This window comes from Artemia sp. Qi Xiang Cuo, chromosome 6 (genome assembly GCF_049724085.1).
Source record: "Artemia sp. Qi Xiang Cuo chromosome 6, ASM4972408v1, whole genome shotgun sequence".
Lineage (NCBI taxonomy): Eukaryota > Metazoa > Arthropoda > Branchiopoda > Anostraca > Artemiidae > Artemia > Artemia sp. Qi Xiang Cuo.
Window position 1 is genome coordinate 46,294,874 of NC_142799.1, and position 23,066 is coordinate 46,317,939.

Genomic DNA, 23,066 nt, shown 5'->3' on the forward strand with positions numbered 1-23,066 from the left:
GTATTGCAGATGAGTATGCCAATATTCAAAAGAAGTTCCCTGTACCAGCAAAGTCTATTGCGCCTACTTTCCCCCAATCCCCTCCATGGACTTGGTCATTTCCCATAATAAATACTGAATTTTCAAAATGGAATAAAGATTTAACCCCCATTGCTTTTGTCCAGAAAAAAATTCCAGAACTTAATACAATTACTCATAAAAATCAATTCCAAATATTTGTTGATGGGTAAAAAATGAATGAGAAGGTTGTAAGTGGTGTTTTCCTTCCTCACCTGACAATTGCAATGGGAGAGAGGTTATTTAATAATTTATCTATAATGTCTGCTGAGTTCAATGCCATAATGATGGCATTAGAACACCTTAAGCAAAACCAACCTATGATTGCTAATTTAAATAATATTATCATCTATTCCGACTCTTTATCAAGCCTTGAGTTGCTGGCCTCAGCTCCTCAATATAAGTTGGACATTGACACTTATCATTGTCTCAGTATTATTGATAATCTTACTTCAAGTGGCATAAAAACTTACTTTCAGTACATTCCTAGCCACTCTGGCATAAGTGGTAATCATCAGGTTGATGAAATAGCAAAAAATGCTATAAATATTGACCAGCCAAGTGGGAGACCAATCCCAATTAGAGATATTTACCGATGGAGGCTATCAGATATTAATTTTAATAAGATTAATCCTATCCTTTCCCCCTTTCCCAATAAGTATCTTTCTAAAATTTATCATAGAATTCGTTCTGGAACAAATGGACTAAATTTCCTTGCATTCTCATATAAGCTTTCTAATTCAAGTGGTTCAATTCCCCTGTCCCCTCTTTGCAGGCATTGTAATATGAATAATGAAACAATTGACCATTGCCTATTTGAATGTAATATGCTGACGTCTGCACAACATACCTTGCTTTGTAAACTGTTAAAATACGTCAAACACCACAAAATCCCACTATCAGCCAAGAGCCTAGCCAACTATACCTGCACACAGAGCATAGAAATCGACATCTATCATCTTATATTTGAACTCCTAGAGTCGAAAGATCTGCTGAAAGATATCTGAATATATCTAATAAATATGAGGCAATCAAGCCAGTAGCTCTGTAGCCCACAGAGTGAAGCAAAAGGAAAAGGGCTAAATAGTTACACTGAAAAGCCCGCCTGCTGTTAAATAGAAGAAAGAAAAGGTTCCACGTTTTTATATTTGTGTGTGTCTAATTTATCTAAATTGAATAGTTGAACAGAATGAATGTTTCAATGAAACCCGGTGAGATGAAAGATCTCACAAGGATTGAAAGAATTGGAGCTCATTCACATATTAGAGGTCTTGGTCTAGATGATTCTATGCAACCAAGACAGACCTCACAGGTGGGTTTCTGCACCATTAGATAGGCTAGCCTCATTCACCAGCTGACAGAGCTGTCCAAGGGGGGGAAGAGTCTCTGAACCTTACCCTTGAGGCTGATACTATTTATTTTCAATTCCAAGCATTTTCAGATCCAAATTTGTTTTCAGTTCTCTCCAAAACAGACACCCTCCCTTCCCATGCTCTTTGAAAAAGTGGCAATGCTATCATTATGGTAGGGCAAAAAGTCATCTGTAATACATTTTGGTAAATATTTACCAAATCATATTTTTGAGTTACAACCAAAGTGAATATGGTAAAGTTCTATGAAATCATATTATTGAGTTAGGACAAAAGTGAATACACCATTCGATGCCTTTTTTTATGCTGATTACTAATATAATAATCATTTATATTGTAAATGAATTTCAGCCCCCCCCCCCTATATATGCCAATTCGGGGTTAGGTGGTAAAATTCTACTTTAGCTACTTTTGGCTATCTTGGAAAGGAGTTTGGTTAGGAAAATGAAACTTTCAGGTCTAAAGGCTAAAGTATGTCCTTGGAAGGTATTTTGAAATACCTACCTCCACTCCTTCTCCCTCTAGAGGGTCCTGACCTTTGATGACCTTTAAAAATCTGTGTTATAAAAGTGAAACCTTGGGTAAAATTCTACTTTTGCTACTTTTGGCTATCATGGAAAAGGGTTAGGTTAGGAAAATGAAACTTTCAGAGATGGGTCTACATGCTAAAGTATGTCCTGGGAAGATATTTTGAAGTATCTACTTCCACTCCTTCTCCCTCTAGAGGGTCCTGAAATTTGCTTACATGACAGGTCTATACCTATTAAAATTTTTACAAAACAACATTTTACATTAATTTTCAGTTATCAGTTTCTTTTTCTCTGGCTTTAGCTCTGAAAATGGAATTTCAGTTATTTGAGCAGAATTTTAAGCCATATAAATAGTTTATTTTCAAAACTTAGGAAATGTATTTGCATATCTTTAAAACCTTATAAATTGGGATTGAGCAAAGTTGTGAAGCTAAAAAAATTTTGTTGTGCTTCATTTGAGTAGAAAATCTATTTTGCAAGGTTTCACTTCTATAACTCACATATTTTTAAAGGTCAGGACCCTCTAGAGGGAGAAGAAGTAGAGGTGGGTACTTCAAAATATCTTCCTGGGACATACTTTAGCCTTATACCCATCCCTGAAAGTTTCATTTTCTTAACCCAACCCCTTTCCAAGATAGTCAAAAGTAGCTAAAGTAGAATTTTACCAATTTATTAACTAAAGCCAGAGAAAAAGAATCTTATAACTGAAAATTAAGGTAAAATGTTGTTTTGTCAAAATTTCAATAGGTCATATAGACTTGTCATGTAGGCAAATTTCAGGATCCTCTAGAGGGAGAAGGAGAGGAGATAAGTACTTCAAAATACCTTCCCAGGACATACTTTAGCCTTATACCCATCCCTGAAAGTTTCATTTTCTTAACCTAACCCCTTTCCAAGATAGTCAAAAGTAGCTAAAGTAGAATTTTACCTTCATTTCCAACCAAAATGATTATTATATTTGCAAAGAGCATAAAAAAAGGGCATCAAGTTGTATATTCACTTAAGTCATAACTCAATAATATGATTTGGTAAATATTTACCCACATTTTATTGTTTTCTTGGTAAATATCTACCAGATCATATTATTGAGTCAGGACTAAAGTGAATACACCATTTGATGCCTTTTTTTATGCTGATTACAAATATTATAAGCATTTCTATTTGAAATGAATTTCAGTCCCCCCCCCCCGATATATGCCAATTAAGGGTTAGGTATATATAGGGGGGGGGGCTGAAATTAATTTCTGATATAAATGCTTATTATATTTCTAATCAGCATAAAAAAAGGCATCAAATGGTGTATTCACTTTATTCCTAACTCAATATATGATTTGGTAGATATTTACCGGTTAGGTTAGGTATATATAGGGGGGGGGGGGGGCTGAAATTCATTTCTAATAGAAATGCCTATTATATTTGTAATCAGCATAAAAAAAAGGCATCAAATGGTGTGTTCGCTTTATTCCTAACTCAATAATATGATTTGGTAGATATTTGCCGTTTTCTTTATATGAAACTAGGAAAGTAGTCTATAATGTCTTGTATGACATTTAAGGGTATAAATGTAGCCTCTGACATTGCCAGGTCATAAGGATACATGTTAAAAAAACAATTCTTACTTCATAATATGCAAAATTATCCTAGTTAACATATTTTCTAGGGGGAGGACCTTTATCCTCACCTTTTCCAGTTTTTCAATAACATTTTTCATTTTTATGTCTATTCTTTAAGTTTTGAAAATTGTTTATAAAACAAACACCCAAGAGCCATCTAGCTAATCTAACCTAACTTACCTAAATTTATGAATTTTTGCCTATTTGTATCTTTTTGGTAGATTGCAGTAATGGTGTTTAATTTTTATATATAGACTATTTGAAAATGGATAAATGCAGTGAAATTTGTTTATTTTTCACAATTTTGTTGAAAACAATTGTGCAACAGTGAAAATACTGAGGATAAAGGTGCTTCCCCTGGAAAATATGTTAACCAGGACAATTTTGTATATTATGAAGTAAGAATTGTTTTCTTAACATGTCTTTTTATGACCTGGCATGGTCAATTGTTTATTTCCATTTAAGTGTATTATATATAATACATATATTAAAATATTGGTAAATTTGCAGTGGGCCTTATAATTTAGCAAAGATGAAAGTGAAAATGTCATTTGATGCCTTTTTTCCACTCTTTCATAATTGAATAATTGCTTCTGGGGCTAATTGCATCTTGAGCCCTTAAAGGGGCCCTAAATGTATTCCATTTTTGTAATCATACAAAGAAGTTATCAACACTAGTTAAGCTAACAAAAAGTGGTTAAAAACAAATCACTAGTTTATAAATAGGTTGTTCAAGAGTTGGCTAGTATATTCCAAAAATATTTATTTATATCAATTCAAACCTTATTTATTAGGTAACTCAAATATAAACCATTTTTCTACCATTTCAAGTTTTTTGAGTGCCATCAACAAAAATAATGCTGAATTTTGCAATTCAAAACATTGCCATCAACAATTCAGGGTATATTCCAATTCAGTGTATATATTTGCACATTAGGGGGATGGGGAGGGTAAATTTCATGGTAACTTTGCAGTAGGCCATATAATTTAGCTATGATGGAAGTGAAAACATCATTTGATGCTTTTTTTTTATGCTCTTTCATTATGCATACAAAATACTTTTGGGACCCCTTTAAGGGCTTTTGCAAGACTTGTTAAAAAGAGCATGCAACCACTCAAAAATGATATCAATTTTGCTGGATGTGAAACAAAATTCAAAACATCAACCAATTGTAGTCCACATTTTCCTCAGCTTTATTAAGAAATGATCATCTTGCATTTTCCATTCCAAGATCCCATAAAATGCCAAATGGAAAAACACTACAGTATTGGCTTAAAATTTGGTCTAGTCAGATCTGTCAAAATTCAGATGATTATTTGAATTATTTTGTTTCTGGTTTAAAATTTTGTTTTCTATGTTTTTCAAATACACAAGAATTTTGTATTTTGTAAGCCAATGGTAACTTAAGTTGAAAAATATACAACTTGTTCTTAGGCAAATATTTTCTGTTGGTTAAATAGCATTTCTGAAATAAAGCTGTCAAAACCTAGACCTTTTTTTCAACTAAAAGCACCTTTTTCCCTTTATTTTGTAATAAATTTTGTTTATAGTCAGATACCAACCTAAAGAAACACTTCATCATGTATTTCTGACTGCTGAAGATGTTTGGTGTTTTAGATTGTTTCAATCATTTCCCAAGCGGCCATATTTTTTTTTTTTTTTTTATTTTTTTTTTTTTTTTTTTTAATTGTATTCAAAGTTACCCACACTTCATCCAACTTCGAACAATACTATTTTATTTTATGTACTGTTCATCTAAGCTCCTAATCTGATCATAGTTAGCCACGTTTGGGTAGGTTTGAACGACCACTTGTTCACACATTTTTTCTCTTAGACTCAACATAAGAAAGGGTCACTTATATTGAAAAATCAAGAAATATTGTAGAAAATTAAACTAAGATCATGTCAGTAAAAACAGCACTTGCAGAAAAATCTAAGAAAACTGGAGGCAAGAACTTTTATTCTTTGCAAGCTTTTTGTATGACTTAATAACTTCACAGTGCCCTGCAATTTGAAAGGGGCCATGTCCTTTTCAAACAGGTGATCCAGTGAAAACATATCTTTTTTCAATTACACTGACATCCTCTTTCTTGGGTCAGTTGTAATTGAAGTCAGCATTACTCACATTCCAAAAAATTGAACCTCACCCTCCCCTCATCTTGAAAATCTTCTGCTCACCTAATGAAGAAATTTTTCTCGTAGAAGACAGCATAAGAAGTAACAAGAGTTGGACTGGGAGACTTCAGTCCTTATTACAAGTAGAATTGCCATCACCCTCATGTTCACTATTCTGGCCTTCATACCAGCTAGGATCACTGGAATCATCACAGTTTTTCTGGCAATTTTTCAAATGTGTTGTAAGATGAGCAGTCTAGATTCAGAGATTCTTGTAACTTTTATCCAGCTCCCTTTCCTTTATTCAGTTTTGTTTTAGCTTTTCCAGATTTCACTTCATTCATCCCTCAATCCTTAAGATCTTAATCTTCTCTGTTGTTTGATTCAGCTAGTGATTTTTTGGGAGCCTTGTTAAGTTTTGTTAAGTATGTGTTTTGTATAGAGTTTTCTATCATCCACATAGATTTTGGTAGATCTGATGATATTTCTGTTGATTTTGTTTATGATGAAATTTTGGAAGTAGAAGGGGCTAATGGGTCTGCTGACTATGTTTGGTTTTCCAGTAGTACAAGTTGAAAATACATGTGTGATTCTGGTCAAAACAAGTAACATGCCTACTTTCCACAAAAAGGTTGCAGAATGGCTGGGGGGAGGGTCAAGAGCTGCTACAGAGCAACTTTTGTCCCCAATAATACAGGTTGATAATGCTTATTTCTTTCTGCTTGAAACTATGCAACATGTCTACCTTTCTACTAAAAATCTGGTAAGAAAATTAGGGGCTAATGGCCCACTTTGTGCCTGCAATAGTTTGTTGGATAGAATCAGGACTTAGCTAGGTTTTATGCAACATCCAATTTTTCTTATGTGTAACAAAGTTATCAATCCCTTGAAATTTTCAAAATGGGGCTTTTTGATGAAGCAAAGATTGAATAAAAATATGATGCTGTAATCATCTCTTCAATGACTATTATTATAGGTGACCACACGAAACCAAGTCAAGGTTCAGGCCACAAAGGCCCACTACCTCCACACACATGCATCCCCTAAAAAAACAACTTGTATACCACCAACAGCTATTGGCACCCATAAGACATGGCATTTTGAGATAGGGCTTGCCAATATCTTCTCCTCCCCCTTTATAGGAGATATTTTCTTGATATTGTCAAAGTTTCCACCCTAGTGTTTCCCTTTCCTGATGATAATTACTTCTGTCATCTCTGAGGGTTATTGTTTAGTAATAGGCAGACTCACAAAAATGATTCAAGGGTCAGGCTATAAAGGCCATCTACCTCCACCCCTCCCCTCAAACCAAACCAGGTAATATCCAACATCCATTGAGCTATTTGCACCCCCTCGGAATAGCATTTTGAGATGGGGCTCTCTTATCTCCTTTTCACCCCTCTGTGGGAGAGCCTTTCTTGGTGGTGTCATGGTGTCCACCGTCAATTTTCCCTGTCTTGAGAAACCCAACTGCCAATTTCAGGCCAGCTTTGGCTGGCAACACTAGTCCTCAGAAAGAGAGGAGGTAGTTGCCCACAACTTGCCATACATCAATAGCAAGCAGTACTTAATCCTCAGAACTGGTACTAGCAAAAGAACTTCTTTCTCCAACCTCATAATGTTTCTCAATGGATCTTTTTTTTCACCAGGGTGGGCATTTCATATGTCCAGGGGAATTGATCCCCCAGGCATGATTTTGGCAACCATTGCTCTTCTTTTGGATCTCCAAAGTTTTCTATTTATTGTTCTAGTTTTGGTGAAAGGGACCAAGTATTTCCATACATCTTAAGGACTTTGAAATTTTGGTCAGCTTTAATTTAAAATTGCTGCCAGTTTGAAAAGAGCTCTCCCCTTGAGAGCAGAATCATAACTCAGAGAAACAAAAGCTTGCCAGAACAACTTCTGATGTTTTTTTCTGATATACATAGACTACAAAATTCAACTTCAGCTTTACACTGTAGGCTCTGCCTCAAGGACAAGGAAAAACCATCGTTTTTGGACCAAGCAAGAATTCCACACTGCTATAAAACTCAACTTCTGCTTCACAGTGTAAGCTTTGCCTCAAGGACAAGGAAAATCCATCGTTTTTGGACCAAGCAAGAATTATATTCTGCTTTCCAAAATGTAGTGTCTAATCTGACATGAGGTCCATGATTCCTGTGAAGACCATAGATGTGAGACCCTTGTCATTTTCTAAAACTATAGTAAATCAACAGCATGATAAAAAAAAAAAAAAAATGTATAAGACCAATGTGTTGCTCATGCAACACAATTATGACAGGTTTTAGGTAAGTTAGTGACAATCTAGTTCTTTAAACTTGAATTAATTTGAATGGATGGGCTTGCCTTTAATTAGATCCACATCTGAAAATAAGAGAATTTTTCCACAAGAAAGAAAATATGTTTTGGCTGTCTCTTATTGGATTAAGTGCCCAAGACCCGGTTGAGGTCAAATTCCACAACTGGTATGACTTAACAAAATGCAGAGGGTTCACCCTCCCCCCCATAACCCCCTTACAACAAATCCTGCATTCTGCATCTTCGATTCTAATGTGTTTTGGGATTATTTTGATACTTAAAACAATATTGGCAGGTTGCAAAAATTCAAGAAACTCCTGGGTGTTTTTAATCCTTCTTCCCTTCCTAAACTGAATCAATCATTTTTAAAGATATAATCAACATCCTAAAGGAGGAGATGGTCTACTTAACCTTGAAAAGCTCATATCAGCAACCAGGTGCTCTGCAGACCATTCCGGAGAGGTGAAAGGGCCTCCATTGTCATTCAAGTACCTCCCTGCATAAGAAGAAAAAGAGACTAAGTTTCTCCTCCCCTTTTTCCTGGTATGGTCTCATTTACAATTCTTGCTCTAGTCACTATTAGACCTCTGCACACTATTAAGGATATGCACTCAAGACATACAGATTTTCTTTTGTGGTTGAACTTTCCTCAGAAATAGTATCAAAACAGAAATTTTAAACAATTAGATTCTTTTTCTAGGTCATCTGTTTTTATATCCATTCCATTTCTAGAATCCTTGTGCTTAAAAAAAGACTAAATTCAATAGCTTTCTGTTCAAAGCTAAAACAAAAAAAAAATAGATTGCACTGCATAGAAAGATACACTTAGTCTTTTTTACCACTTATTTTTAGTAATAATTAATCTATAAAATTGTAAGTTTTCATTCAAACAAGTAAAAGTGCATGGGCTGTATTTTTCAGGGTATGGTTGGTCAGTTACCTGCCAGAAAAGCTGCTGGACTTGTTCTTGAAATGGTAAAAGAAGGCAAAATTGCAGGAAGAGCTGTTTTGATTGCTGGTCAGCCAGGAACAGGGAAAACCGCCATAGCAATGGGAATGGCCCAAGCTCTGGGTCATGATACTCCATTTACATCTATGTCAGGTTCAGAAATTTATAGTTTGGAAATGAGCAAAACAGAAGCTCTAACTCAAGCTTTTAGGTAAAAGTAGTTTTTTTTTTTGCATTGTGTTTTTATTTATTATATGCAAGATTCATAGAAAATCGTATACGAATGGAAGAGTATGTTACTATAAAATTTGGCTGTAGAAAATATGTGCCTCTAAGCTCTAGGACAGTGTTTAATCTATACCCAGGTGTGAAGCTAGGATTTTGAGTTTGGAGGGGTAACCCAAAGAATCTGTCAGCAAATTTGTCCAGTGTGCCAACAAATGCAGACATATAAGCTAAATTAAGACACCAAAGATGCCCAAAGTTCTAAGGTGTTGTCACTGAGTGCTGACACCTCGGAACTTTAGGGGGGAGTCCCTCCCACCCTCTCTTAGCTGCACCCCTGTGTATATTCACTTATTGTATTTTTATTTCCAAAGAATTGTCAAGATTTTATACACTGTCTATAATAATAAATATTTTGCATAAAATAGTTAGTTGCCCTGGAGTGATGCCAACATTTTTAGATTCCAAATATCTTGATTCCAACATTGTTCCCAATTCCAATAATACTTAACTTTTATTTTATTTTTATTATGTGTATAACAGTTACAAGACTATATTAGCCACAATACCTAAGCAATGTATATTCTGATGCAACAGTTGATGGTCAATCATCTGCTGTTTCAGAACTTAGTGTTTCAAAACTAACTACAAAAAACACCCTCAAATGTTAATTGCTTTTCAGGAAGTAAAAGTTTGTTTTGGGTCAGCTGCCTTTTTTCTGCAAACTTGCTATCTTCTTGTGGTGAAAAAGGTAGTAAGTTATTTATATTATATATATATATATATTTAATTTTTTCGGTGATTGTGTTCAACACTTTTAACTGATGCAAAATATAAGGCCACCGTGCAAAACGTTGGGTAGCAAAGTAGCAATGCTACTTGGCAGTTTTCAAATTTGTTGGCAGATTTTGTCTCGAAATACCATTTTTACATATGAAAATACTTTTTACTGAAAGAAAAGCTGTCAAAACACAAGTTGTGCTGTCCACAGCTTTTGGAATTCTATCAAATTCTGCCACTGGCAGCTTTGGAACGTTTGCCATACCTGGTACAAATTAAGTGATTTCTAAATATAAATTGAATGAGAGAAAGTGTGGGACAACTTGCCCCTCAAAGATAAAACAGTTTAGAAATAGTTCATAACATGATGTTTTCTAGTCCTAGAGCTAGATAATCATAAATATTTTCTGTATGATTCATGGCTGATCCCCAGCTACTTCTAACTAGGTAGATATTACTCAGTAGGTGCTACTAGTGTTGTAACTGGTAAAATTGGTCATGGTAAAATTGGGTATTTTATGTATTTTACCATAATTTTACGGACCCCTGTAAAACTGGTATTTTACGTATTTTACCGGTATCATACATATTTTACGACGCCTTGAAATTTTTAGAACACAAAAGCACGAAGAGGCTGTCAGAAAAAAGATTGAATATGACTTCGGTTTGTGTATAGCTGTGTTTCCTGGTTTAAAAGACGGCCTGTCTGACTTAGGTCTCTTGTTATCAGAACAATAAAGTGTTATGGTATAGGTAATTATAATTTAAAAATGGTGAAATATTTGCTGAAATAAAATTGGATTAGTTCTGTGAACTGTTAAAGACAGAAAGGGCTAGAAGCAGGATTGACATATGACAAACCTAACAAATAAAAAATAGGGGAGAAAAATGAGGGTAATGTCACCCAGCAGACAAAAAAGAAGCAAAAATGATAGAGGCAGATATTTTGTCAGGGATTTCTGCTCAGTCGTCTTCAGTACTAAAAAAAAGAAGCAAAACTAATCTTTTGAATTAACTCTAACTGAGCAGAAGAAGACTGAATCAAACAAAAAAAAAAAAAGCCAGAATAAATGAAAGACTATTCACCAATTAGATTGGGCAAAAATTCTCTGCTTGTAGATTGACTTAGCTTGTCTACTGACCTAATTTTCATTAAAAGTGTGGACAGATGATCTTAATTTAAACTGAAGAAAAATTTTATTTAAGTCTTTTAAATTTTAAGTTATTGTAAATTGGATTTATAGGAATACCTCTGTTTAAAGCAAGGTCTCTTTTGATAGATTTTTTTTTTAATTTCATTTGCCTCCTAAAAGAATGTGGGAAGCCATTTGCTTCAAATATTAAAGTTGCTTCATCAAAAAGAACTGTATGATCTGGATTTTCAACAATGGGGAGGGCCAAAGCAGGATCAATATCCTCATTTTTATTTTAAATTTCACATCTCAGAGAAATCTTGTATTCATGTCGTCTTTTCCCCGCGATCCGGCTTTTACCCAATGCCCCCGAAAAATACCCCCACGGAATATCCCCCCCCCCCGCGGAAAATTTCCTCCTATTTTACCCTTGGATAATTCCAGGACTTTCATTAGAAGGGAAATTGAAATTTCTTCTCTCCTGTTTAAGTCAGGGGCAATTGTATTGCATTACCTATAGTAAAGGTAACAACCCATAAGGGTTCAATGTATTAATATTTGTTCATTTATTTTTTCCCAGAGACACTTCATGTGAGGGGGTGGTAGAATAAGCTTTGGAGGGGGCTCAGTCAATTGGAAATCGAAAGTTCCAATGCCATTTTCTAAGATTTATCCTGCTTTTCAACAAATTGCTACCGAATGAGTTGTTAGTGACTACATTGTCTAAAAAAAATTCTTATTCTAGTTTAACGGCCATTGTGTTTCAGCAGTTGTTTTGCAAGAATCTTCAGATAAAACAGAATTAGCTCTAAGGGAGAGGAGGGGGGGGGGGATTCAGAACAGGCATGGTCACCTGAATCAGAATCTAAAACCATAGGAGATGAGCTAGATTTGCCAGTAGATCCTGTTGAAGACAGTTTTAATGACTGTGCAAGTGACTGAATGTTTCAGTCTCATGATCCAGTGCTTAGTTAATTAAAGTCATCAAAGTGTTACAAACCTCTTTTTTTATTGTATTCGGTACTTTCGTGAATAAATGAAAAATAACACGTATATGATATGTGGAATGTGGCTGAGTATGGTTATTTAAATATGCAAGGCTGTTAGGGTGACATTTCTTAGTTTAAATGCAGAAAAAATGACTAATATGATTTATTCCCTTTTTAAGCCCAGGAAATCGGAATCATTAAAAAATGTCATTAAAAGCTGTAAGTGATGCATAGAAAGAAATGCTCAACTGGTCTTGTAGCTACAGGGCAACTCTAAAACACCAATTTTACTCTTTATTTCCTAGAGTGTACCTTATTTTACCAATTTTACTTACTGACTTTTTATTTTACGGTCATTTTACAACACTAGGTGCTACTAAGTGGAATTTCTTTTAATTTCCTAGATGTTCCTACTGACTAGTCCTTTAAAGTCGGGAAGTGTAAAATTAAGGCTTGCTATTTCAAGCACAGGCCTACAAAGACAGGTACCTTACTTCAATTTATTTTTCATACTGTGAGGCTTCCTTGTGTAAAGTCAAAAAGTATTCCATATCTAGTGACTGGTATTTTAGATTAGTATTTTAGAAGGATCTATCAGTTTATTCTTAAAAAAAATCGATTATTATTTATTAGAAGCTTTCTTCCTCGGGAGGCTTGGGTTAGAGCCAGGCATGTATGTAAGCCTTTTTTAACAGGGGAGGGGGGAATTAGATAAAAACGTGTACAAATATATAAAAACATTAGAGACTTGTAAACACTGATTCTATGCCAGAACACAAACCAAGAAACAAAAGTCACTGAGTGTGTAGAAAATAATCATTTGTAATAAGTAACAATAACAAATGCTAAACTGAAAAAAAAGGTAATATGGCTTCATCTTTGAAATGGCTGCAACTGCAGTAATTTGTTTTGTTTTAAGGAAGAATAAGAACGAATCTAGCCCTCTTCAAACCAAGAAACAAAGTCACTGAGTGTGTAGAAAATAATCATTTGTAATAAGTAACAAAAACAAATGCTAAACTGAAAAAAAAGGTAATATGGCTTCACCTTTGAAATGGCTGCAACTGCAGCAATTTGTTTTGTTTTAAAGAAGAATAAGAACGAATCTAGGCCTCTTCAAACCAAGAAACAAAGTCACTGAGTGTGTAGAAAATAATCATTTGTAATAAGTAACAATAACAAATGCTAAACTGAAAAAAAAGGTAATATGGCTTCATCTTGGAAATGGCTGCAACTGCAGCAATTTGTTTTGTTTTAAGGAAGAATAAGATCGAATCTAGGCCTCTTCAAACCAAGAAACAAAGTCACTGAGTGTGTAGAAAATAATCATTTGTAATAAGTAACAATAACAAATGCTAAACTGAAAAAAAAGGTAATATGGCTTCATCTTTGAAATGGCTGCAACTGCAGCAATTTGTTTTGTTTTAAAGAAGAATAAGATCGAATCTAGGCCTCTTCAAACCAAGAAACAAAGTCACTGAGTGTGTAGAAAATAATCATTTGTAATAAGTAACAATAACAAATGCTAAACTGAAAAAAAGGTAATATGGCTTCAACTTTGAAATGGCTGCAACTGCAGCAATTTGTTTTGTTTTAAGGAAGAATAAGATCGAATCTAGGCCTCTTCAAACCAAGAAACAAAGTCACTGAGTGTGTAGAAAATAATCATTTGTAATAAGTAACAATAACAAATGCTAAACTGAAAAAAAGGTAATATGGCTTCATCTTTGAAATGGCTGCAACTGCAGCAATTTGTTTTGTTTTAAGGAAGAATAAGATCGAATCTAGGCCTCTTCAAACCAAGAAACAAAGTCACTGAGTGTTTAGAAAATAATCATTTGTAATAAGTAACAATAACAAATGCTAAACAGAAAAAAAAGGTAATATGGCTTCATCTTTGAAATGGCTGCAACTGCAGCAATCTGTTTTGTTTTAAGGAAGAATAAGATCGAATCTAGGCCTCTTCAAGCCAAGAAACAAAGTCACTGAGTGTGTAGAAAATAATCATTTGTAATAAGTAACAATAACAAATGCTAAACTGAAAAAAAAAGGTAATATGGCTTCATCTTTGAAATGGCTGCAACTGCAGCAATTTGTTTTGTTTTAAGGAAGAATAAGATCGAATCTAGGCCTCTTCAAACCAAGAAACAAAGTCACTGAGTGTGTAGAAAATAATCATTTGTAATAAGTAACAAAAACAAATGCTAAACTGAAAAAAAGGTAATATGGCTTCATCTTTGAAATGGCTGCGACTGCAGCAATTTGTTTTGTTTTAAGGAAGAATAAGATCGAATCTAGGCCTCTTCAAACCAAGAAACAAAGTCACTGAGTGTCTAGAAAATAATCATTTGTAATAAATAACAATAACAAATACTAAACTGAAAAAAAAGGTAATATGGCTTCATCTTTGAAATGGCTGCAACTGCAGCAATTTGTTTTGTTTTAAGGAAGAATAAGAACGAATCTAGGCCTCTTCAAACCAAGAAACAAAGTCACTGAGTGTGTAGAAAATAATCATTTGTAATAAGTAACAATAACAAATGCTAAACTGAAAAAAAAGGTAATATGGCTTCACCTTTGAAATGGCTACAACTGCAGCAATTTGTTTTGTTTTAAGGAAGAATAAGATCGAATCTAGGCCTCTTCAAACCAAGAAACAAAGTCACTGAGTGTGTAGAAAATAATCATTTGTAATAAGTAACAAAAACAAATACTAAACTGAAAAAAAGGTAATATGGCTTCATCTTTGAAATGGCTGCAACTGCAGTAATTTGTTTTGTTTTAAAGAAGAATAAGAACGAATCTAGGCCTCTGCAAACCAAGAAACAAAGTCACTGAGTGTGTAGAAAATAATCATTTGTAATAAGTAACAAAAACAAATGCTAAACTGAAAAAAAGGTAATATGGCTTCACCTTTGAAATGGCTGCAAATGCAGCAATTTGTTTTGTTTTAAGGAAGAATAAGATCGAATCTAGGCCTCTACAAACCAAGAAACAAAGTCACTGAGTGTGTAGAAAATAATCATTTGTAATAAGTAACAAAAACAAATTCTAAATTGAAAAAAAAGGTAATATGGCTTCATCTTTGAAATGGCTGCAACTGCAGCAATTTGTTTTGTTTTAAGGAAGAATAAGATCGAATCTAGCCCTCTTCAAACCAAGAAACAAAGTCACTGAGTGTGTAGAAAATAATCATTTGTAATAAGTAACAATAACAAATGCTAAACTGAAAAAAAAGGTAATATGGCTTCATCTTTGAAATGGCTGCAACTGCAGTAATTTGTTTTGTTTTAAGGAAGAATAAGATCGAATCTAGGCCTCTGCAAACCAAGAAACAAAGTCACTGAGTGTGTAGAAAATAATCATTTGTAATAAGTAACAATAACAAATGCTAAACTCAAAAAAAGTTAATATGGCTTCATCTTTGAAATGGCTGCAACTGCAGCAATTTGTTTTGTTTTAAGGAAGAATAAGATCGAATCTAGGCCTCTTCAAACCAAGAAACAAAGTCACTGAGTGTGTAGAAAATAATAATTTGTAATAATTAACAATAACAAATGCTAAACTTAAAAAAAAGTTAATATGGCTTCATCTTTGAAATGGCTGCAACTGCAGCAATTTGTTTTGTTTTAAGGAAGAATAAGATCGAATCTAGGCCTCTTCAAACCAAGAAACAAAGTCACTGAGTGTGTAGAAAATAATGATTTGTAATAAGTAACAATAACAAATGCTAAATTGAAAAAAAAGGAAATATGGCTTCATCTTTGAAATGGCTGCAACTGCAGCAATTTGTTTTGTTTTAAGGAAGAATAAGATCGAATCTAGGCCTCTTCAAACCAAGAAACAAAGTCACTGAGTGTGTAGAAAATAATCATTTGTAATAAGTAACAATAACAAATGCTAAACTTAAAAAAAAGTTAATATGGCTTCATCTTTGAAATGGCTGCAACTGCAGCAATTTGTTTTGTTTTAAAGAAGAATAAGATCGAATCTAGGCCTCTTCAAACCAAGAAACAAAGTCACTGAGTGTGTAGAAAATAATCATTTGTAATAAGTAACAATAACAAATGCTAAACTGAAAAAAAAGGTAATATAGCTTCATCTTTGAAATGGCTGCAACTGCAGCAATTTGTTTTGTTTCAAGGAAGAATAAGATCGAATCTAGGCCTCTTCAAACCAAGAAACAAAGTCACTGAGTGTGTAGAAAATAATCATTTGTAATAAGTAACAATAAAAAATGCTAAACTGAAAAAAAAGGTAATATGGCTTCATCTTTGAAATGGCTGCAACTGCAGCAATTTGTTTTGTTTTAAGGAAGAATAAGATCGAATCTAGGCCTCTTCAAACCAAGAAACAAAGTCACTGAGTGTGTAGAAAATAATCATTTGTAATAAGTAACAATAACAAATGTTAAACTGAAAAAAAAGGTAATATGGCTTCATCTTTGAAATGGCTGCAACTGCAGCAATTTGTTTTGTTCTAAGGAAGAATAAGACCGAATCTAGGCCTCTTCAAACCAAGAAACAAAGTCACTGAGTGTGTAGAAAATAATCATTTGTAATAAGTAACAATAACAAATGCTAAACTGAAAAAAAAGGTAATATGGCTTCATCTTTGAAATGGCTGCAACTGCAGTAATTTGTTTTGTTTTAAGGAAGAATAAGATCGAATCTAGGCCTCTTCAATGAATTCAACAAATTTTGCTGAGCCTTACTCCACCACTGTTTCTGTTAATTCTTGAGATTGTTTTCTTTTTTAAGTCCTTGAGACTTAATAGGGATATGGTGGTTAAGTAAGTCGAAGATAACCCATTTCACTTTTTTTTAGTTTCGTATTTCTTTTGTGTTGTTTTTGTTTCCAAATGTTATGATCCAGACGTTGATTAATTTTATTTCATTTTTCATCTTTTGGCTGGGAATTTAAATTTAAACAACCCTGATGATTATGTGGTAATGTTGTTGGTCAAATTGTTGGTTAAGTGAAGAACTGATGCCTGAAAATTTCTAGCTCCAGATGAGCTTAAAAATGTGATTCGGCTTAAACACCGGATGTCCAACAATCATTCCGGCTTAAGAAATTATCTCTATGGCAAAAGCTGATAATTATCATAAACAAAAAATTTAACTTCCTTGGGTTAGATGTTTTTTTTTATTCTGAGACTCTTTTTGTAACTTTAATAAAATCTTAAGGTAAACCCTTCTACAGGCCCTTAAATAGGACTTCTTTCCATCCTCCCCCCCCCTTCCTAAGGTGAAATTTAAAATTCATGAGGAAATTTATCCAATTCTCTAATAATGATTGATTTATTTATTTATTTAAAGTGTGCTAAGCAATATGTGCCTGTAAATGTGACAGAAAACTTTCCTATGGTGGAGAGGGGGTGGTCAAAATATGAATAAGTGCTATAAATAACAAGCTAGGCTATAGGATGTCAATCTTTGGGAGAAAATGATTCTTAATAATAACCCATAGAGAGGTCCCCATTCACTCTCCTGTGTGTAAACACAGGAAATCAATCTTACCCGGGTGTCACAGGTGAACCTCTGTGTGCCAATGCAAGTAGAGAAACAAAAAATATTACTATAGAGCCTCTTGACTGAACACTTGATTTTTAACATTTTTCTCCTTTTATTTGACTCCAGGTTTTATGCAAAATGCTGTGTTACATCCATTGACTTGAACATGTTTTACTTTGCAGGAGGTCCATTGGTGTGAGGATAAAAGAAGAAACTGAAATTATTGAGGGAGAAGTGGTTGAGATCCAAATAGATCGACCAGCTACAGGCTCTGGTACAAAAGTTGGCAAAATAACAATGAAAACTACCGAAATGGAAACCATATATGATCTTGGCCATAAAATGATCGAGTCTCTATTAAAGGAAAAGGTTCAAGCAGGTGATGTCATCAGCATAGACAAAGCTACCGGAAAAATAACAAGGATTGGTCGATCTTTTACCCGTGCTAGAGACTATGATGCAACAGGGCCACAGACCAGGTTTGTTCAGTGTCCTGAAGGAGAGCTTCAAAAAAGGAAGGAAGTAGTTCATACTGTTAGTCTTCATGAAATTGATGTCATAAATAGTCGAACTCAAGGGTTTTTGGCACTGTTTTCTGGTAAGTTTTTTTCCTATCCATTTAATTGACATTAAAGGATATAAGCTGCATTTTGGGTCTGTCAAAATAGAAACTCTTCATTTTGTTAAATATACTAAATTTCCATTTCTTTAGAAGTTATTGTGTCAGGGATTTTTTCACATGATAAGCAGTCTGTAGCTCAGCATTGGACTTTTAAATTTTGTAACTTTATTCAGGTATGGGGATCATGACACAGTGGAGACGATTTCCTCTGGAGTTTGTAGAATTGTTTATAATTTTTCTAAAATCTGAAATGGTTTTTTTTCGCTACAGAGTATAAATATGTAAGAAAATGAAACTGCCCTAGCTCCAAAAGTTAGCTAATTTGGGATAATTTGATGTCAGACTTTTGTAAAACATGGAATAGTCTCTTCAAAAAATCGAAATTGGAACTTTACATCTCTTCTAGACTTCCAAGAAATGACTGGAAAAGTGTATTTCTTAAATCCCAAATTGTGAAATTGTGTAGGTATGTTAAGCTTGGATGAAGAACTAGATTGAAACAAGTTTGGCTGCAATCCAGCTCACAGATAAGGAAACAGAATCTTGTCATTGGCTTGTCCTCCAGGAGCGTTGTCAAGTTTCAACCAAACTTACTAAAAGTAAGAGACTAGTGCTCTAGTTTTGCCTTTTGCGTGTCAGGATTCAATTTAACCTCTCTGGAGGGAGGGGGATCTCTAATTTTTGTTGTCTGGACATCTAACCGAAGAAGAAATTGTATATGAACCAAACTTGGTAGAATGTAAGGGCTGAAGTTCTAGCTATATATATGTTTATACTCTCTTTAGACAAGAAATGATTGTGTATGTATTTATTTATTTATAAATGTATTTTTTTTCAAAAACCTTTGTTTTCAACTGGCACCGTGAGATTTCCTGGCCTGAAAAAACAATTTAGATAAATGACGAGTTTGAGAAAATTCGTTTAGAGCCTTAAATTTGGGGGGGGGGAATTCATATTAGTGACGTCATATCAATGAGCACATTTCAAAAGCATAAATTACATCATTCTTTTCCCCCAGCAGTGGTTGTATTTTTTAGTATCTATGACGCATGAAAAATTACAAAAGATGACAAATGACTCTTAACAGCTAAATAAAAAGGCATGGACCAAGAAAAAGCAAAATCATATTCAATTGTAAACGAAAATGTTGCACAACGAAATTTGCAGTTAAAAGACAAAGCAAAATTACATGGAATGAAGGAACGTGTTAGTTCAGCGTGTGTGAGTCTGTGAAGGATAAATAGGAAAAAGAAATTGATTTTTAGTATCTATGACAGATGCAAAATTACACAAGATGAATTGCTGATTTGCCACCCTATGAATAAAAAAAAGAATAAAACGATGAATATGTCAGAGGATATGGGCTTAGGAACATTCCTGGTTGTTACTGAATTATATAACAACGTAATTAAGTCAACATTATAAAGCATGGATTAAAGCTGGGGAATTTTTTTGGTATCTATGATGTCATGCAAAATTATTCATGATTTTGAATGAATCCAAACAGCTAAAGCAAAAGGTATGGGGAAATGTCTGAGGTAATGGTCTAATGGGGGGGTTTTCAATTAATTCTAATGGGATTCAGGTTCAGAATTGAAATCAGATTGAAAGGATTCAGGTTCGCTTGAGAGCGGTTGGAGCCACAAGGACTAATTATCTTGAGAAATACTAACATAAAGAGATAAAATTAAGAAAGTAATGTATTTATTTTTCTACTCACATTAGCGGTACAAAACTGTTTCAGGAATATCAATAATATAGGTATAACACTTCACAGTCATAGACACTAGGGCAAAGTTACTGACTGGGGCGTATACAATGCAATCGATAGGTCACTTACATTAAAACTGTTCTCAAAGACTCACTGTAAACTCGTTCTAAAACTCTTTCTAGACTCCTCATAGACTGGCTAAAGACTGGTTCTAGACTCGCGCCAAATTGCTAAGTTCTAAGTAACTATACCCTCCGATTTCTCCAGAGGTTATGTTCAGGCGTTGCTAATAAGTATATTACATTGGCCCTATTGGTTCAGACAGTAAGTTCTGTATTACTATTGGACAGGGATACACCAATTGGCTACTTGAATTTTGGTACGCTTTATTACTTTAAGACTTCACTTTGGAATTTTTCTTGACAAAGCAAAGTTTAACTTTGTAATTTTTTGCTAGCGACATGTAACATAGTTTCCAGAAGACTTATAATTTATCTCTGTGAAACTTGTTAAAGGACAATACAATTAGTTGCATTGGAATACATGGTTTTAAACTTAGTTTTCAAAACAATGCAATTAGGTTATAATAAAATACTTTGAATCTCGAGTGACTATTTTTTTGTATGATAAATTCTACCATCTCTTGATTGTTTGGAAATTCAAGCTCTTAAGATTTAAATTACATTGTTGGTCGCCTGTCATGTAACGTTTGGTCACACTGATATTTATTGCATACTTCATCAGTATTGAATTAGAGTTCATAGAGTTAACAGCTAAATAAGTTTCAATTCAGTCGGATAAAACACATGCTTAAAATCTCAACAGCTTAGCTTGCGTAACTAACAAGTTTGACCACTACTGTGTATTAGTGAATTGTTATAGCTGTGACGTCAGAATTTTTTAATTAGAGACATAGCAATCTATTATTCAACGAGTGAACTTAATTGACTAGTTATACCGGTCTTAGACTCTGTCATTTGGATACTGCTTGGATACTTGCCAGTAAGTCTGTATTTAATGAAATTCTAAATGAAAACATAAATCTCACCTGAGAGCGGATTTTATAGCTAAAGAAATATGTCGTCAGTCAGCCAGAAAACGTTTGATGATGGAATGAAGATACTGGGAAAGAAACTGGATCTCATAATTAACCAACAAAAAGAGTTTGCTGTTACATTGTCCTCAATTTCGGATGAGGTTAATACTTTGAAAAATGAATTGAAGTCTCGTGACGTGAAGATTTCTAGTCTAGAAAGCAAGCTTGAGGAGCAAGAGTCAAAGTTTGATACAATCGAAACGAAACTGCTGGAAATCGAAGTAAAAGACCGAAAACTCAACTTAATCATCTTCGGATTACCGAAAGAGAAAAACCAACAGTCAGTTCTCACGAATGTGTCTACGTTTCTGACATCAAAAATGGAAATGAGGGATAAAATCCAAATATCACAGTTCTACCGAGTGCCTCAGAAGTAAAACTTGTCTAGCCGTAAGCCGATCACCCCTCCAGTTTTTGTAACAGTGTCGGCAGAAAAAGATATTCTATCAATCTTCAGTTCAATATCAAAGCTGAAAGGAACTGGGCTCCGGATTTGCACGGACTTGCCACCCAAATTAAACTATTAGAAACGAGTTACTGTCTAAGGGTAAGGAAATGCGTGAGAATGGATCCGCTCAACTCACACGAGTGAAACAAAAAGGGGCTAAACTCTGGCTAGAGTATAAATCGGATTCTGAGGCGCAGTGAGCAAAAGCATAAGAAATATTAAAGGCGACTAGTGTATGATGTTAGATCAATCCCGCTCTAGATTGATAATTGTTTCGTTTTTTTGTTTGAGATATGTTGATTTTTTATTTTGATGTGTTATTTAGGCTAGCTCGGTTCAAGTTTATTTTGATTATTTCTACCCCAGTTATTTCTGTTCTACTTATACCTTCTCAACTTGGGTCTTCTCGAAGGATGATAACAATAGTAGGTTTTCATGACTCGGCAGTGGTACGGGCCCCTTATCACGCGGGCTTACTGGCGCGGGGTGGGATCTTTCGAATATTACATAGTTGACTTTAAAGTTTGCGGGTGCGGGGGGGGGGGCCGAAAGACTGGTGGCTTTGGAAGGGAAATCCCTTAACCTATATTTAATTTATGAAACTTTTAATGTATTTGGTCAAATAGAAAACAACACTTTTTTTAAAATAAGACTATCATCGTATGTTTCTCCTGAGGACATAAACAGACTTGAAGATAATTCATTGCGACTGGAGTTTGTGAATGTACAAGGACTCATGAGTTCTATTGATGAACTAAAAAATTTATTGCCAGCAAATCAAATTGACATTTTGGGGATTTGTGAAAAATTTATTAATGATAAGACACATTATAATGTGAAAATCCCGGGCTATAAATTCGTTGATAAGAATCGACTAGTCCATGAAAAAGGTGGTCTTGGGTTATTTTTGAATGATGGAGCGCAGTTTGAGCGACTGCCAGAACTGGAAAAATATAATGTTGAAAAAGTGTGTGAAATACTGGCGGTTGAATCTCGGCTTGGGACTAAAAAAATTCAAGTTTGTGTTGTGTATAAGCCCCCGTCGGCCCCAATACCTCTTTTTTTGCAATCTCTGGAGTCTTTACTAGCATCTTTGGATGATAAGGATGTTGTGGTTATGGGATATTTTAATATAAATCTACTGGAATTTAAAGAAAATACCCATACAACAAAATTTATTAAATTAATGACATCAAACTTACTAATTCCTTCTTGTACAATTCCAACGCGTTTTGCATCAACTAGTGCAACTCTAATGGACAACATATTCTTAACAACACCAGCCACGTCTTCATAGTTTGTTCTGACGAATTTCTCTGATAATTTTTTTTAATTTCTGATGTGAGATACCAGATTCATAAAATAAAATCACCAGAAACAGCAACCCGGATTATTAATAATAAAAAAATCTAGCATGTTTAAAGGATAAACTGAATTTAACTGATTGGTCTCCTGTATTTGATGCTGATGAAATAAACTCTGCGACGGATTATTTTTTAGAGGGATTTAATGCTGCACTTGATGAGTCGTGCCCAAGAGTAAAAAAAGAAAACGGAAATATAATCAACCCATCCAACCATGGATATCGCCAGCCCTTTTGACGTCAATAAAAC

General features: G+C 34.3%; 1 protein-coding gene across 2 annotated transcripts in view; it reads left to right on the plus strand.

Annotated features, from left to right (window-relative positions):
- Window positions 1-935: 935 nt before the first annotated feature.
- Window positions 936-23,066, plus strand: part of rept (RuvB-like helicase 2 rept) — a 62,277-nt gene continuing 40,146 nt past the window's right edge. Inside the window, exons 1-3 of one of the 2 annotated variants that reach the window (XM_089090778.1) lie at window positions 936-1,188; window positions 8,906-9,144; window positions 17,759-18,174. In XM_089090778.1, coding sequence (XP_088946904.1) covers window positions 8,909-9,144; window positions 17,759-18,174 — 652 coding nt within the window. In that variant the 5' untranslated portion in view covers window positions 936-1,188; window positions 8,906-8,908. The other variant, XM_089090776.1, reaches the window with a different exon arrangement.